The 17,256-nt window shown below is 40.3% G+C and overlaps 1 protein-coding gene across 10 annotated transcripts in view; it reads right to left on the minus strand.

The window, feature by feature from the left end:
- LOC140196330 (inactive N-acetylated-alpha-linked acidic dipeptidase-like protein 2) overlaps positions 1 to 17,256 on the minus strand; it is a 993,804-nt gene that overhangs the window by 569,061 nt on the left and 407,487 nt on the right. For all 10 annotated transcript variants that reach the window (XM_072255337.1, XM_072255335.1, XM_072255333.1 and 7 more), the window contains one exon: positions 6,910 to 7,444. In XM_072255337.1, the coding sequence (XP_072111438.1) occupies positions 6,910 to 7,436 (527 nt within the window). In that variant the 5' untranslated portion in view covers positions 7,437 to 7,444. The remainder of the gene's footprint in view (positions 1 to 6,909; positions 7,445 to 17,256) is intronic.

The raw sequence follows: 17,256 nt of genomic DNA on the forward strand, positions 1-17,256 counted from the left end.
TAACATCCATTATGAACTGTGGCAACCAGAATTGCAAACAGTGTGGCCTAACTAATATAAAAGATTCATGTTGCCATGTGTACTGCAAACCAATCAGTAAATTGCGTTGATTTATCTAGCTCTCAGCATGGGAAAACGTGGGAGAGGATTGAAGTCATTTAACTAAGTTTATCGTCTATTGACACATGTTTCTCTATGGTAGCTGAGGAAGCCTCTTTTTTTCCTGGCATCTGCAATGCATGTCTCTTTTTCAGAAAATGAAAGGCTGAGAGGCTGGATAGGCAATGATGTTCTCACAGGTATTGGCACCGGAGAGATCCTTAAATTAACACCTAACTGCAAATGATGTCAGAAAAGAAAAGATCTTTGCCACAAACACAACAGAACATTCAAAGAAGCTTCCTTCAGGGCTCGTGGCCATCATTGTTGTCTCACCATGAAGCAGTGGCCAGTGGCACTGTTTACACTGGTTTACCCTATTTTTCCATCTAAGGATCAAATTAGGAGATGTTCTCTCTTCACTTCTTCAGAAAATAAAGTAAACAATGACAACACACAGTGAGATAACATTCAAGCATATTACTGCTCACTTAAGTAACTGCTAAAATGTGTGCAATAGAAGTACCAGCTACGCAATAGATGCAAGATCTGGTCAACAGGCTGGGTATTCTGCAGTAAGGAACTCACTTCAGCTACCTCAGAAGCTTTTTTTTCAACGAGTAGACATAAACCAGATGTGATTCTCTTCATTTGTCTAGATAAGTGCAGCTCCAACAAAAGAAACATCATTCAGGATAAGGCAGATGAATGACATCCACTGCCTTACATTTTCACTCCCTCAATCATCAGTATATAGTGGCTTCAGTGTGGATGAGTTAAAATATGTAGTTATTCACCAAGGCTACCTCAACAGCAGCTCTGCCAGCTACTAATTCAGCCACAAAGGAGGACAAAGCATCACATGTGTGTGGCAAGACAACTGCTTAAGACTTGCTCATAGATCGCAGAATAACCTGACCTGGAAAGATTTTGCTATTCCCTTATAGGCAGTCAAATTCACAACTCAACCACACAGTGAGCTTCTTCATCAAAATAGTGTAGTTTAAGGCAGTTTATCACCAACCTTTCAAAAGCATTTGGGAATGAACAATAGAAGACAGCCTTCACAGTGATGCTGATATCTCAGGAATGAACAAATGACCAACAACAACTACCAATTAAAAATAACTTCCAACATTTTGACATGCATCTGACCACTAAGATAATTTATTGTTAGGCATTCTTGCAAGCTTCTATTTCAAAAGTCTATTAAGTCTTCATATTCCTAACTGCTTTAACTTTTCCTATTTGATGTCAGAAAGGTATCTGCTACAATCCAGCAGTATTGGTCCCCTGGGCTTTTTTTCAATTGCAGTGAAAAAGCAAGCTTGCTTGTACACTGCTGGACACTCTGTACACTTATACACTCTGCAGGGGAACAACATAAAACTTGATCATACACAATTCAATATCTTTTCTGTATTTTAAAGAAAACTTGCATGGATATACCATAAACAACCATATACCATGGATATACCATAAACAACAGGAATTCTGCAGACGCTGGAAATTCAAGCAACACACATCAAAGTTGCTGGTGAACGCAGCAGGCCAGGCAGCATCTGTAGGAAGAGGTGCAGTCGACGTTTCAGGCCGAGACCCTTCATCAGGACTTACTATGGATATACCATGCTATTTTGAGTACCACAACATTTTGGTGCATCTTGTACCTGCACTCAGGATCTGTGAGAGGGAGGTGAGTCAGCTGTTCCGGAGACAGAAGACCAGGAAAGCGCCAGGCCCAGACGGCGTGTCACCCTCCTGCCTGAAGACCTGTGCTGATCAGCTGGCCCCCATCTACACACAGATCTTCAATAGATCACTGGAGCTGTGTGAAGTCCCTCATTGTTTTAAGTGCTCCATTATCATTCCAGTCCCTAAGAAACCCACTATCAAGGGAATAAATGACTACAGGCCTGTTGCCTTGACATCTGTGGTCATGAAGTCCTTTGAGAGACTAGTGTTGGCTCACCTGAAGGACATCACAGGCCCCCTGCTGGACCCCCTGCAGTTTGCCTATCGGGCAAATAGGTCAGTGGATGATGCAGTCAACATGGGACTGCATTACATACTACAACACCTCGACAACCCAGGAACTTCTGCAAGGGTCCTGTTTGTTGACTTCAGCTCGGCGTTCAACACCATCGTCCCAGAAATCCTCCACTCCAAACTCGCCCAGCTCAGTCTCCCCCATCATCTGTCAGTGGATCACAAGCTTCCTGACTGACAGGGTGCAGCAAGTGAGGCTGGGGAGCATCATTTCTAGCACCCGGACAATCAGTACCGGTGCCCCCCCCCCCCCAGGGATATGTGCTCTCTCCACTGCTCTTCTCCCTTTACACTAATGACTGCACCTCACAGGATCCATCTGTTAAACTCCTGAAGTTTGCAGACGACACAACTATCATTGGCCTTATCCGAGACGGTGATGAGTCTGCATACAGACGGGTGGTGGAACGGATGGCCCTCTGGTGTGGTCAGAACAATCTGGAGCTAAATACGCTCAAGACTGTGGCGATGACAGTGGACTTCAGGAGGAGCCCCCCCCAATACTACCCCCACTCACTATACTCAACAGTGCTGTGGCTGCTGTGGAGACCTTCAAGTTTCTGGGTGTCACAATCTCCCAGGACCTGAAGTGGACACCCAACGCAGACACTCTTATCAAAAAGGCTCAGCAGAGGTTGTATTTCCTACGTCAACTCAGGAAGTACAACCTACCTCAGGAGCTGCTGATTCAATTCTATTCAGGAATAATCCAGTCTGTTCTCGGTTTGTCCATCACTGTCTGGTTTGGATCAGCTACCAAACAAGACAAGAATAGACTCCAAAGAACTGTCAGGGCTGCGGAAAGGATTATTGGTGTGAAGCTGCCCTCGATCCAGGACTTATATGCATCTAGAGTCAGGAAGCGAGCAAGCAGCATCATTGTAGACCCATCACACCCTGGACATCACCTGTTCCAACTCCTTCCTTCCGGTAGGCGCTTTAGATCACTGTATGCCAGGACAAATAGGTACAAGAACAGTTTCTTTCCGTATGCCATCAGTCTTATGAACACTTTAATTTTAGTCTATTATAAACCAAGTCCACCTGTACATACACAGGTATACCTCATTGTATATAGTTCACGATTATTTGCACTATTGTTTTGTTTGTTTTTTGATTCTGTACAGTGAGAGCTCAGGGAAACCAGCATCAAATTCCCTGTATGTGTCCACATACTTAGTGATAATAAAGGATTCTGATTCTGATAATACAATTGTAATAAAATTCCAAATGCTTAATAGAATTGTTTAATGGCAGCTTTAAAGCCGTAAAGGTCAACAAATTAGCTCCTGGGCCTCCATACATACTGTACAACAGGGCATAGAAGCTCTAAGACATGCCTGGTTTCTGGATGTCACTTGCATAGAGTTCTTGAAGGCATGCATCACTGTTCTGTTTATAATTTACTCACAGAGGAGGATTTCACAATATTGTGAATCTCCTTTACGTTACACAAACCAAATGCAGATTCAGTCATCAGTTTACAGAGCATCTGTGTTCAGTCCAACAGGATCAACTGAGTTTCTTGTTATCTGCCAGTTTAATTGTCTATTTCATTACTCCTCCAAACCATTTCAAAAATCAAAGTAAAGTTAGTATTAAAGTACACATATGCAATCATATGCAATCCTGAGATTTATTTTCTTGCCGGCATACTTAAGAAATCCATAATTGAATAATAACCATAACAGAAACAATGAAAGTCCACACCAACTGAACGCTCAACCAATGTGCAAAAGGCAACAAACTGTGCAAATTCAAAAAGAAATGAATAATAATAATAAGTAAATAAGCAACAAATATCAAGAACATGAGATGAAGAGTCCTGGAAATGTCCATAGATTGCAGGAATATTTCAGTGAGGAGGCAAGTGAAGTTGAGTGAAATTATCCCCTTTGGCTCAAGAGCCTGATGGTTGAGGGGTAATAACTGTACCATTTTTCTGTTGCTAGCAGCGCAAGGGACTACACAAGCTTCAAAAACAGCCCCTCATGAGGGTATGGTGCTGCCTTACAGATTCTTTATCAAATTCTGCAACTTCAGGAAACTCAATTTGTCTACTTATATAAAAACTTGTGTGTTCTGCTGCTGGTCTTCCATTACACTGTTGGCTCAGTTTTCATCGTTCCACAAGCATAGCCTCGCCTGTTTGAAAATTTTGTATTGCTTTACATTTATATTATTTACAACTTTTTTTGGCCCTCTTTTATTCTCTTCATTAAGCTGTCAACAAAATGAATTAATCTATTGCTTTAGTGACTTCACCCATTCTGAATTATCCATTTGCACTCTGAAATTTAAAATTAATATATTCTCTTGTTACCAATTCAAGGATCTTTGACCTGAAATATTAACTCTGTTTCTCTTTCCCGAGGTCTACCTGCCCCGTTGAGTATTTTTTAGCAATTTCGATTTTTTTTAAATGAATAATCGCAAGTGGTGGTTGTGGTGAAAACTCAATAAAAGACAGCAAACAGAGCCCAATAGTTAATGAATCTGTCTTGGATCTAACAGATAGAAACAACAGGTATCCTTTGCAGATCAGTATCTAAGTCACTGCTATCCATGTTTATACATGTTATAATTTTAGCATTTGTACGTAGTATGAAATTATCAAGTGCAATTTGAAAATGTAAACAACTCCAGGTGGATGTAATCCAATTAGCAGATGGGGTCCACAGACTTCAGATCACTTTTTTAATGTAGGCAAGTAAAGTTCATAAGAGGATGAAAACACCAACTATTTATGGCTGTTTATGATAAAAAGACAGAGTTGAGGGACGCTGCACAAACACAGGTAATACACAATGTACTAGATTTTGTAAAATAAATAAATATGAAAGCTAGAAGGTAATCTGTATCAATGAAATGCTGAAGATGATTATTCCAGTTAGACTGAGTGCCTTCCTTCAGAAATTGAGGATGCTAAAGAACTTCATTGTAATAACAAAGGTGAGAAATATCTCAAACTTAATTTCTCTCAATCAAAAGAAATTGAGTTCACAGCAACTTTATGAAGAGCATCTCAGAATTATTGGAGAACTCAGTAAAAACAATAGTCAGTGACTGGATGTTGTATCTCTGAGAGTTGTTATCTATTGTTGTGCCTGTTGTATCTATTTAAGAGTGAGGTAATGGATTTTTTAAAAAAAGTGCTATTGAGATGTAAAAAAGTACTACTTAAAACAATTAATTTTGAAAGAATATAAGGTTAATATTTGAAAAAGAAAATAAATCAATAAGACATAGTAAAACAAAGGGATTGGGAATTAATTGATAACTCCAGAACAACATAATGGCTGAACAGCTTCCTTCTATGTAATCAAATTCTATACTTTGATCCTGCCTTTTACAGTGCACTGAACACATAACTGCATTGAACCCATACAAAATGTACATTACAGTTTTAGCATCTAAGTGAAATATTCTGAGATTGTAGTAGATGGGCTTTTACAGATCACAAGCATTGTATAAGGTATTTTATATGTTTGCTTCAAACCAAAGGAGCTATCATGATGCCCAGACAGCACTACAGAAGCTCACAAAAAATTAAAAGATTTAACAAAAGCACAGTTCTAAGCAAATATTCAGGACATTGCGGGGGTATGTCAGCAGCCATTCACGTATAGCAGATGTGCATATTATACTTGGTATTTAATCGTAATCTTTTTTTAATGGATATCAAATTTCCATCATTTTTGCTCTGGTTTCACAGCTTCAGAAAACGACAAGAAAAGATCCATGTGCAACTTCCTCCTCTGGGTCTAACAACAGCAATATCATTATCAAACTCCTGCCATTGACATCTTGGTTGGAGTGGGCAGCAATCAATAACTAATTATATGAGCAATAAAGTTAGGGCACTGGTTGACAACGTGTAGGCAATTGCCAAACACCAATAATCTCAAGGCTAAATAAGGTGATGAAAACTCAATGCTCCTCTAGAAAGTGGTGAAACTGCAACATATTCACTGAGCTTGATAAAATACTGTATATAAAAGAGCAGTTAAATGATTAATGCCCCGTCCATCGAAACTCACCACCTGGGATGACGCTATTTACTTTATATGGGATGAATGAACTTTATTTTAGCAGCACTCACTGGGAATGCAAACTGAGAAAGACAAAACAACAAGGCTATGGAAACTGATGATTTGCAAGTCTCCCTCCAAGTTAAATCAAAGTTGAACATGGATATATAATGCTACTCCTTTATTACTATAGGGTTAAAACCTTGGCTTTTATCCCCAAAGGTAAACTTCTCAGGGCAACTTGGAAAAATGCAACAAATCCAAGTTGGCAAAGACACCCACTTCCCAAGATCCCACATATAAAATCTGTTTAAAAATTAGAGAAAAAAAATCATGGTCACATCCAGACATAGACATGAACTAATCATGCAGCAAAAATGTTTCTCACCAGGAGTTTATTGCTAACCTACAACTGTTCTGATGAAATACTGCAGAGTCTTGCCATAGTCAGAAAATTATTAGTGCAACGTTTTATTTCTAATTTCAGAAGTGATAATGTTATGCAAAATGCATTTACGAATAAAATTTAGCGCAGTTTGAATGCCATTTCTTTATCTTTTAGACTTTCACACTTAATTTTGAGAAAAAGTCAGATTTTATTAAAGTAATAATTCATCAACAACTGTGCCAATCTTGGGGAAGTGTGCAGAGAAATATATTGACTTTTTCTTCTCCCCAATTTGGCTTCACAATAATCAAGCTTAATAATTTGTACCACAATTACACTTACCTAAAAAATTTCCTGATACTGTACCCATTGATTTCTTGAAGGACATCCTGAGAGATTTTACTATCATCAGGTGCTGCAGCTGAGGGTTCAGGTGGTGTCGTCACTGTTACATTATTTTCCAAAATGTTTTCTGAGGTACCTTTCCATCCATAGTAACCTATTAGAATACCACAAATAAATATAGCAATCCCTGCAACAAGGAGTTTTGCCTTCTGAGGAAAGCTGCTCTGCCGAGTTTTCGGTGCTGTTCTTGCTTCTGCCACATAATCACACTCTTCCTCGAGACGTTCGAATCTTCCCCGTGGTGATGCTGAAGGTTCCACAAATTCAATGTCAAGCTCATTGTTTCCAGTGGCGTTTACCAGATGGTGCTGCCTAGAATCATCTTGCTCAAAACCTTCAAATTCACTTTCTTCTAGTTCCTTTTCCATGTCCCATTCTAATTCCAGAGAAGTGACTGGAAGCTCCTCAGTACCTAGATCCTGAGTGTGCAATGGAAACCTCTGATCCACTTTCCGGTAAGCCATTTCTCTACCTGTAATTAAAAATTAAAATTCAAATTATTAAGACATTTCTAAATACCATGTATCAGCCAAAATTTTACTTTCAGATTTCAAACTAAAACATGCTTATTGAGCCTCTTCCACAGATAGGAGAGTAAATGAGAAACCAATCTGGTCCACATCAAGATCTAAGATGATTTGTTTCCATTCCAGTTTTCACAGGTTTAAGGAGTGAACTTTTTTTTATGAGAAACAGAAGATGTCTGTGTATAAATTATTTTCAGATTGTATGGTCATTGCATACTAGGAATGATACCAACTTGACAAAGAGACAACTGACTTGCTTTCTTGACCACTAATCCCTTGAGCACAATTTCTCCCAGTCCCCTCCCTCATTCCAGCTTCTGTCAGTCCTCTGATAACCACCTCCTCCCCGTCCATCACTCTTTTACTCAATATCCTCAGTATCCAATCTCACTTCCTCTCAGCATCTTTCATTATCACTTACCGCCTTCCTGTCCCACTCAATTTTCCTGCTTTATCCCCACCACTGTTCCATTCCCCCACCACTCACTCACCAGATGATAGTTGTTTGCTCTCTCTAAGAACTTCCTCTAAGATTTTGGTGTCATATTTAGGCCGTATCAGGTAAGGAGAGTGCAGATTGAGTACTGCTTATCCAGAATTCCAAAACCAAAAACCTTCGAAATCCTTTTTTTTTGAGCACTGAGACATGTCATCACAAATGAAACATTCCACAAAATGCTGGGAAGGTTCCCAGGCAATGAACAGGTCTCTGCACACCACAGACAATTCTGAGAGTGACTTCACATATGTAATGAACAAAAGTTAATGAAAAATAGAAAAGCACTGCATAAAGCAAAAAATGAAGTTCTCAACAGTGTATTGAAAGAATGGATTCATCAGCATCCGAGTGAACATGTGCCACTAAGTGGTTTGCTGATAATGAAACAAGCAAAGTTCCATCACAATGAACTGCAAATTGCAGGTAATTGGTTTATGCACAAAATTATTAACAATATTAGACAAAACTATTCCCTCCCATCTTATTTGCTGTGGCACAGGCGGCTGTTTAAAATCGATTATGGATGTGAAGCCAATCACAGCACTGGAACCCAGTAACAGATGTGGTCGGGCAATAATTCTACTCCAACTGTCTGTGGAGGTCCCAAGCTCCAGCAGATGAGACTGTGCTCTGACTGCGGGCTGCTCACTTTGTGATCTTTGCACCAGCTGTACATACGATAAGCTGCATATGTAAAGTAAGTGGATTTTGTGTTTACTCGTGTTTCCCTATGGTAGCTCATTATATAGATGCAAATATTCCAAAATCTGAAACACTTCCAGCCCCAGGCATTTTGGGCAAGGGTTGTTCAACCTGAATTCGTGAATCAAATGAGATTTTACAACAGTTCAGTAGGTTTGAGATTATTGTTACTGATGTTACCTTTTATCCCAGTAGCATTTCAATATATCCATTTGGTTCATCATCACCAGAACAGTAACAATACTCAAGCTGTGGACTTACTAGAGTTGTACACAACTTTTAGCATTTATTTAGGTGGTTTTATATTTTATACTTTAGCTGATAGAGGAAAACATACTAAACTTTATCTTAACAAGTTCATTCATGTGTCCAGCTACCTTTGAGAACCTGTAGGATTAAATCCAAATAAGATCTCTGGAGATGAATCACAACTGTGAACAAGATGCAACAAGCACAACGTGACCGTAGCAAACTCATGAAAGACCACATTTGAAAATATTAGAGAAAAAATTGAAATCAAAATGTTCAGTGGTATCTTGTAACGCAGTCAGAAAATCACTAATTTTTTTTTAATGTCAAAATAGTCCATTAATCTTCAGAACATTTTTCTGTACTTTTAGCTCAAATTAATGGGCTGATGTGGCATAAAGAGCAAGTATTCTTTTCAAGAAAAATTACTTTACATGAAAGCAGGCTAAGCATCATCTCCGATAATGCAGTTGTAACCTTATAATAGATTTTTCAGAAGAAAAACAGCGATAAAGAGAATTCTTGTTCTGCTGTTTCTGCAACTGCCTTGTAACAGAAGTTACAATGATCAGGAAAAGTCTTGTCTTCATGGAATTGAATTTCAGCTTTTCTTAACTGTGTTACCTGTTAAGCATCCTAAGTTTATCAAGAGCTATTAAATGAATTTGCTTTTGTAATTTATTCATCTCGCAAAAACTGGTGTTAACCATAAAGACAGTTTAAGAATCAACCACACTGCATCACGTTCAAGGCCAGAGTAAGCAGACATGGCTGATTTCTTCTGCTGAAGGGCACTGTGAATGAATGACTAGTTTACATAGTACAGAAACAGCCCTTTGGCACACTTAGTCCGTAATGCCCATTTATACTCATCAGATTTTATTCTCCACACATGCTCATCAACTCCTTTACAGATGCCAATTAACCTTCTAGCCTGCAGGTCATTGTAACATGGGAGGAAACCACAGAGAGAAAACGCATGTGGTCATTGGGAGAACGTGTAAACCTCATACTGCAGGGGACCTGGGGGAAATGGAATTAACATCAGTAATGATGATCCTGAACCTGCCAGATTGTTATAAAACCTCAAGTAACACACACAAAATGCTGGTGGAATGCAGCAGGCCAGGCAGCATCTATAGGAAGAGGTACAGTCGACTTTCCAGCATCCCTCCCCCTCCTGTCTTCTCCTATCATTTTGGATCTCCCCTCCCCCTCCCACTTTCAAATCTCTTACTAGCTCTTCTTTCAGTTAGCCCTGACGAAGAGTCTCGGCCTGAAACGTCGACTGTACCTCTTCCCATAGATGCTGCCTGGCCTGCTGCATTCCACCAGCATTTTTTGTGTGTTGCTTGAATTTCCAGCATCTGCAGATTTCCTCGTGTTTGCGTTGTTATAAAACCTAGTGGGTTGCTATGAAATACCACCAGTTTCATTAATACTTGACTTATCTGACCTGGCCTACATGTGACACCAATTTCTCAGCATTGGGATTAATTCCCAGTAGCTCTCTTACAGCCCAGAAGTAGTAAACAGACTTTGAGCAGCACTGAAGGCGACAATAAATACCGGCCCTGCACATTTTTCATGTCCATTCTTTACTTGAATTTATGGTTTCTCCTAAGTGCTTTGATGACTGTTCTGCATTTCTTTCCTCATTCAGCCTAACTCACCTGAACACAGTCTGACATTGATATCCACATTTTTAAATGTGTTTCACAGGTGTCTCTCACTCAGTCCCTTTTTTTTTATTCAGGTTTTCCATCTGACACTTTGTTGATCATTTGTGATCCCATTTACATTTCTCTTCTGATCAGATCATCGTTCTCCCAGTTCCATAAATTTTACCCTTTCTCTAAACACAGATCTCATCTGTTCTCCTAAAAACAAGTACCAGATGGTGCTTACTTTAAATTTAATGCGATCATATTTCCCTTGACTAAGAATTGAGGAAAGCAGGACAGGATTTTATTCAAATTTGGGCTTAGGATAGTTTTCTCAGAACTGATTGTTAAAAACAGAAGGGCATGAATACATCATGGAGTGAAAAATAAAGTGGCAGTTAAGAGAAAAATAGGGAAAATGAAAAGATACTTATTGTATCTCCATTTATATATTGATTATACACTCAGTGGCCTCCTATACCTAATAAAGTGGCAATTGAGTGTATTTTCATGGCCTTCTGCTCCTGTTGCCCCTCCACTTCAAACTTCAACTTGTTGTGCATTCAGAGATGCTCTTCTGCACACCACTGTTGTAACTCAATCTCTGCTAAAGTATTTCCTCTGTGATAAATATACTCGCTCTTTATAAGGACACTAAAACTGCACACAATACTCCAGGTGTGGTTTCAGGAGGTACTGTACAATTGCAATAAAACATCCTCGATCCCATACTATAACTTCTTGCAAAGACGACCAACTTATCATTTACCTTGTTGACGATTTGTTGGATCTGTATCTTTGCTTTCAGTGACTGATGTTAAAGGATGCTCAGGTTTACTTAGACAATAACTTCTCACCAAGTAAATAACACCTTAACCTTCTGCATCATTTCTTACTATGTTGCTGTGTCTACACTTGTAAATATATTAATTCTCAGGTGCTGGGAAGATCAATTTACTGTTTTTTTTAAATATATATTTTCTTATCCTAGGTGCCAAGGATCCTCCTGGAAAGGTCATAAATCCAATAAAAGCCAGAGCTTACCGAGGAAGAAAAAGATTTCTCTTCAGTACATCTTTGCGTCTTCATGATTGAAATTTATGCAAGACAGCACACTGACTATGGATACCCAGCTCCTTCAGGAATTTGATGGTAGATGTGTCTATAACTCCTCTACAACTCACTTCCACAGGATAAACTTCAGTTTTCCAGCCCCATCGCTGAGCTTCAGCTGCTAGATCTACATAGCAAAACCTCTTGAGTTCATAAGCTTCAGCCACTGAATCCTCCCCTGGGACTGTGAGTTCCACAATGTAGACCACCTGTAACGAATTGGACCAGGGAACCAAGTCTGGCCTAAAGTTGGTGGTAGCAATTTCCAGTGGAAAGGTGAGTTCTTTATTGACATCCACCAGCATTTTCCAGTCACGGGCCATGTTCAGCTGTCCTGTTTCTGGCTTAGGAGGGAGATTAGTTGGTCTCCCAGAAGAAATGCTGCTGGTGTCAAAGCATTAGTGGTTCTAGGGGGCAAGGAGTTAGTTGCTATTATCTTGGTCTCGATTACCGCTGCCAGGCTCTTCGAGACCTGGTTGTGACGCCAGGTGTACCTGGTTTTGCAGCTTGCCAGGATACACTTGAGGGTTGCCAGAATCGGGTACAGGGCACAAGCTGGGTCCTCACTGAACCACTGGTGAAGGTTTTTTTGTGAGGGAAGCGCATCATACGTAGCTCTGGTGAGAAAGCTAAGTCTGCTTGCTTCCATCTCCCATATGTCCTTCCAGCTGATCTTCGTCCTCTCAATGCTTTCCCACCCCATCCATTGCCCATGCTTAGCCAGGGAGATGGCCTGTACACATCTGTCTGACTCTTCTTTTTGCCACACTTCCTCGACAACCATCTTCCTTCGCTCTGGAATTGTAGTCTTGTGTGCCAGGTCGGTCCACTTGCTGCGAGACCAAAGCCAACCCTGCCCTGTTGGACTTGCCCCACAGTGTCTCTATGCCTAATGGCAACAGTTACTTGCTGCACTGCATCAGCTGGGGTCTATTTCTACCCAGCTGATAAAGTCCGTGCAGTGTTACTGATGGTCTGGTCACAAGAGTCACGTGAGTGTCATCTGTAAATGTACCTTGAACACTTGAATTCATCTGTAAAGCCAGTGACAGGTAGTTCAAGGACTCCTTTACCATAGAGACTGATGTTACTGATACACCTTGACACACGAGCCACTTCTTTACAAACAACTCAAGCTTCTTCACGGTTGTTGGTGGGACCTCATAGACAGTGAGTGGCCACATCAGCTGGGATAGGAGTCTCAGCTGTAAGCACCAGAGCTTCATTTTTCCAGGCAGCACAAACTTGTCGACGTTGTCCAGGCCATTGGCGATGTGTTGCTTTAGTTGCCAGGGTAGATGGTATAACTCCAGCCTCATGGACAAACAGCAACACACAGTCGCATGGACAAATATAGTGATATAGTGTAACCTACTATAATGCCTAATTCCATGCCATTTCTGGCCTTTCTTCAAGGACAGGGAAGCAATCCAAACCAAAACCCTCTGTTAAGTGCCAGTCAGGTTTCTTTTCCACAGTATGCAAGATGTCCTCTTAAAAGATAAAACACAATTCTGTAATTCCAGAACACAAACATTACATGAATATCTTCGCAGCAGATAGCCTCATTTGTTTTAAATATTCATCTCTTGGCATTCAATTTATATGCAAAAGATAAACAGATCATATCTAAACACCACTCTGTAGCTTTCAGCATAATCATTTATAATTCAAGAATAAATCCGTCCAACACTTCCCTCTCCTCCCAGACAACTGGCATATTCGCCCCAGGTAACGAGACATGGTTAATTTAGTGACTAAGAATCAATTAATCCTTCCAGTCTCAGGTTACGTACATAACGCCAAGAAAAAATGCAAAACTAGGAACTTTCACTGAACTCCTACTTAAAACAGTGGTATATTCTGGAAGCTATCTAATCTATTTACACTATAATTACACTTAAAAATTTGTGAAATGCTTAGCAATAACAAACCTGGACAGCCATAAAACAACCAAGCTAATCTAACCTAACAAATCTTTTGTCCGTGTAAAAACAAAAAATCTTGCACTCTATTACCGTTTAACACGAGCAGGCTTTACTATTCTCCAACCTCACTGAGCCTGCATATTGAACAGAAACAGCAAATAAATTGTACTGAAACTATGTTGCATTCAGGATAAAACTACTTTGACATCATAGACAACAGACCACAATCAGTAAGGATAGGTAGCAGCACGTCTGCCAGAATTATCCTGAGTACTTGTTTGTTCAAAGTCGCATTCTCAGCACCACCCCCCTCTCCCAACTTACAGTATGGTCAGATTCTACTCTAACCATATCTACAAGTTTGCAGATGACACCACCATGGTGCACCAAACCTCAAATAACGATGCAATGGTGTACATGAAGAAGGTAGACAGACTAGTGGCATGGTGCCAAGACGATACCTTTTCCTCAATATCAGCAAAAGAACTGTTCACTGACTTCATCTGGGACATATCCTTTTCTTATTACTATCATCGGGGAGGTGGGTACAGGCACATGAAACCCCACACTCAATGTTTTAGGTACAGCTCCTTCCTCTCCGCCATCAGGTCTCGGAATGGTCCTTCGACCCATGAACATGACTGCATCATTCCTCTTTTGCACGATTTATTTTGAAATTTATAGCACTGGACTGCTATTGGAAAGCAACACATTTCATAGCAGATTCAAAGTTCAAAGTAAATTTATTATCACCATATACAACTCTGAGATTCAGTTTCTTCCAAGCAATCACATTAAATACAAGATACACAATAGAATCAATGAAAAAACATACCTAACAGGATGGACAACAACCATCTGCAGGAAACAAACAATAAACTGTGCAAACACTAAAAGAAGATAATAATAATAATAAATCATAAGCAATAAATATCGAGAACATGAGATGAAGAATCCTCAAAGTGAGTCCACTGGTGTAGGAACAGTTCAGTGATGGGGCGAGTGAAGTTGAGTGAAGAACTTTGAAGAACTGGTTCAAGAACCTGATGGTTGAGGGGTGATAACCTGGTGGTACGGGTCCTGTTCCTGTACCTTCTTCCTGATGGCAGAATCATGAAGCAAACATGGCTTGAATGATGGGGGCCCAAGATAATGGATGCTGCTTTCCTGTAAGAGAACTCTGCATAGATATGTACAATGGTGAGGAGGGCTTTACCCGTGATGCAATGGGTCATGTTCACTACTTTTTGTAGGCTTCTCTGTACAAGGGCATTGGTGTTTCCATACCAGGCCACAATGCAACTAGTCATGATACCCTCCACCGCAAATCTACAGAAATTTGTCAAAACTTTAGATGGCATGCCGAATCTTCAGAAAATTCTAAGAAAGTACAGGTGCTGCGGTATGTTCTTCATAATGACACTTGCATGCTGGACCCAAGACAGATCCTATGAAATAATAACACAGAGGAATTTAAAGCAGCTGACCTTTCCATCTCTGATCCCTCAATGAGGATTGGCTCATGGATCTCTGGTTTCCTCCTCCTGGAAGAAATAATCATCTCCTTGGTCTTGCTGACATTGATTAAGAGGTGGTTGTTGTGACACTACCCTAACAAATTTTCCATCTCCCTGATTTGTCACCACCTTTGGTTTAGCTAATGACAGTGGTGTCATCAGTAAACTTAAATATGGCACTGGAGCTATTGTTTAACCTCACAGTCAAAAGTATAAAAGGAGTAGAACAGAAGGCCAAGCACACAGCCTTGTGGTGCCCTGTGGTGAGGGAGATTGTGGAGGAGATGTTGTTCCAGTAATGATCACTCCCCCCCCCCCGCTTCAACATTCCTCATTCCCATTTCTCTCCCTCTTCTTATCTCCCTACCTGCCCATCACCAGCCCCTGGTGTTACTCCCCCTTCTCTTTCTTTCATGACCTTCTGTCCTCTCTTATCAGAATGCCCCCTCTCAAGCCCCTTATCCCTTTCACCAATCGGCCTCCCAGTTCTTTATTTCACCCCTGCCCCCTCTCTCGGTTTGACCTATCACCCACTGCCTTGTATTTCTTCATCCCCTCCCCCCATCTTCTTACTCTGACTTTTCTTTTTCTCCAGTCTGAAACATTGACTGTTTACTCTTTTCCACAGATGTCACCTGGCCTGCTCAGTTCCTCCAGCATTTTTTGTGTGTCAATTGACAAGCTTATGTTTATATGTTTAGAACTAGAATCTGAACCAACAATTCCCCAAATTTTACTCTGTGAGATGGTTCCTTTCCCAGTTACAGTGCACGTAAATGCACAGATGTAGCCAAATCTTAAGCATTGCATAGTCAGCAAAGGCCCCAGCTGTGGTTGCCAACACTGACTATTTTCCTATGGCTTTCCTGGTATTTCCCAGCGGATCACCGGCACCCAATTGCCCACCATTGAGAACATCTACCATAAACGCTGCCTGGGCAGGGCGAAAAGCATTATCAAGGATGCATCTCACCCTAACCATGGACTTTTTACTCTCCTCCCATCCGGTAGGCGCTACAGGAGCCTCACTCCCGCATCAGCAGGCAAAGGAAGAGCTTCTTCCCGGAGGCTGTGACCCTGCTGAACCTCACATCACAGCGCTAAGCAGTATTGCACCCATATTGTACTGTCTCAGTACTTTTATATTTGTGTGCTGTAGCACTTACTTTTTATTCACAGTTATTTTGTAAATAACACTATTCTTTGCATTTCTGGTTAGATGCTAACTGCATTTAATTGGCTTTCTATCTGTACTCGGCACAATGACAAAGTTCAATCTAATCTAATATAATATAATATAATTTTTGTCAAAAAGCTCATCGCTTAATCATATTAACACAATCTTCTTATCTATGGACCGCCCTGAACCACCTAATATTTCACAGCTTGATAACAAGATCCATGTCTTCTAGGTCATAAGACAGAGAAGCAGAATTGGCCATTCAGCCCATGGAGCCTGCTCCGCATTTTTTGTGATAATTATTTGCAATGAGAATGTACAAATAATGACAGACTGAGAGTGTATTAAATATAGTATGAATAAATCAGACAGAAACTTACTGGATTAAAGAACCATCATTCAAATTACCAAAGCTAGGCAATTCCATACTCCCTCCAGTCTATGTTTTCATTACAACTTAAGCAGCTGAAAAACAAATTCATGATATCTATCCAATTCACATATTGGACTGGATTGCAGTATTGAGAAATAACTAGATTGGGGTTGGGATGGAGGTTAACGTTTAAAGTTTAACCACAATTCATCCAGTTCAGGACTTAAGGCAAGTGGAACATGTACAGATCCACAACCAGAAAATAAGTTGGTAATCTTTGATTGAATCTTTTATAGGTTAATTACAGCGTTCTAGGTTTCCCAGTTTAGAAAACTTGGCAGCTTGAGGTAGAGTAATTCAGCCTCAGGAAAAGATGTAATTACTTTAAAACACTGTTATGAATTCAGAGAACAAGAAGCATTTTAACCAGCATTTGCACTGGAACCCTCTCACGTCCCTTGAGTCAGGAATCAGCTACTCCCAACTTCAGATTTACTGGATTTGGTGGCCTACCTTTGAGTTCTTCCCGTCC

The sequence above is a fragment of the Mobula birostris genome, chromosome 4, assembly GCF_030028105.1.
Source record: "Mobula birostris isolate sMobBir1 chromosome 4, sMobBir1.hap1, whole genome shotgun sequence".
Lineage (NCBI taxonomy): Eukaryota > Metazoa > Chordata > Chondrichthyes > Myliobatiformes > Myliobatidae > Mobula > Mobula birostris.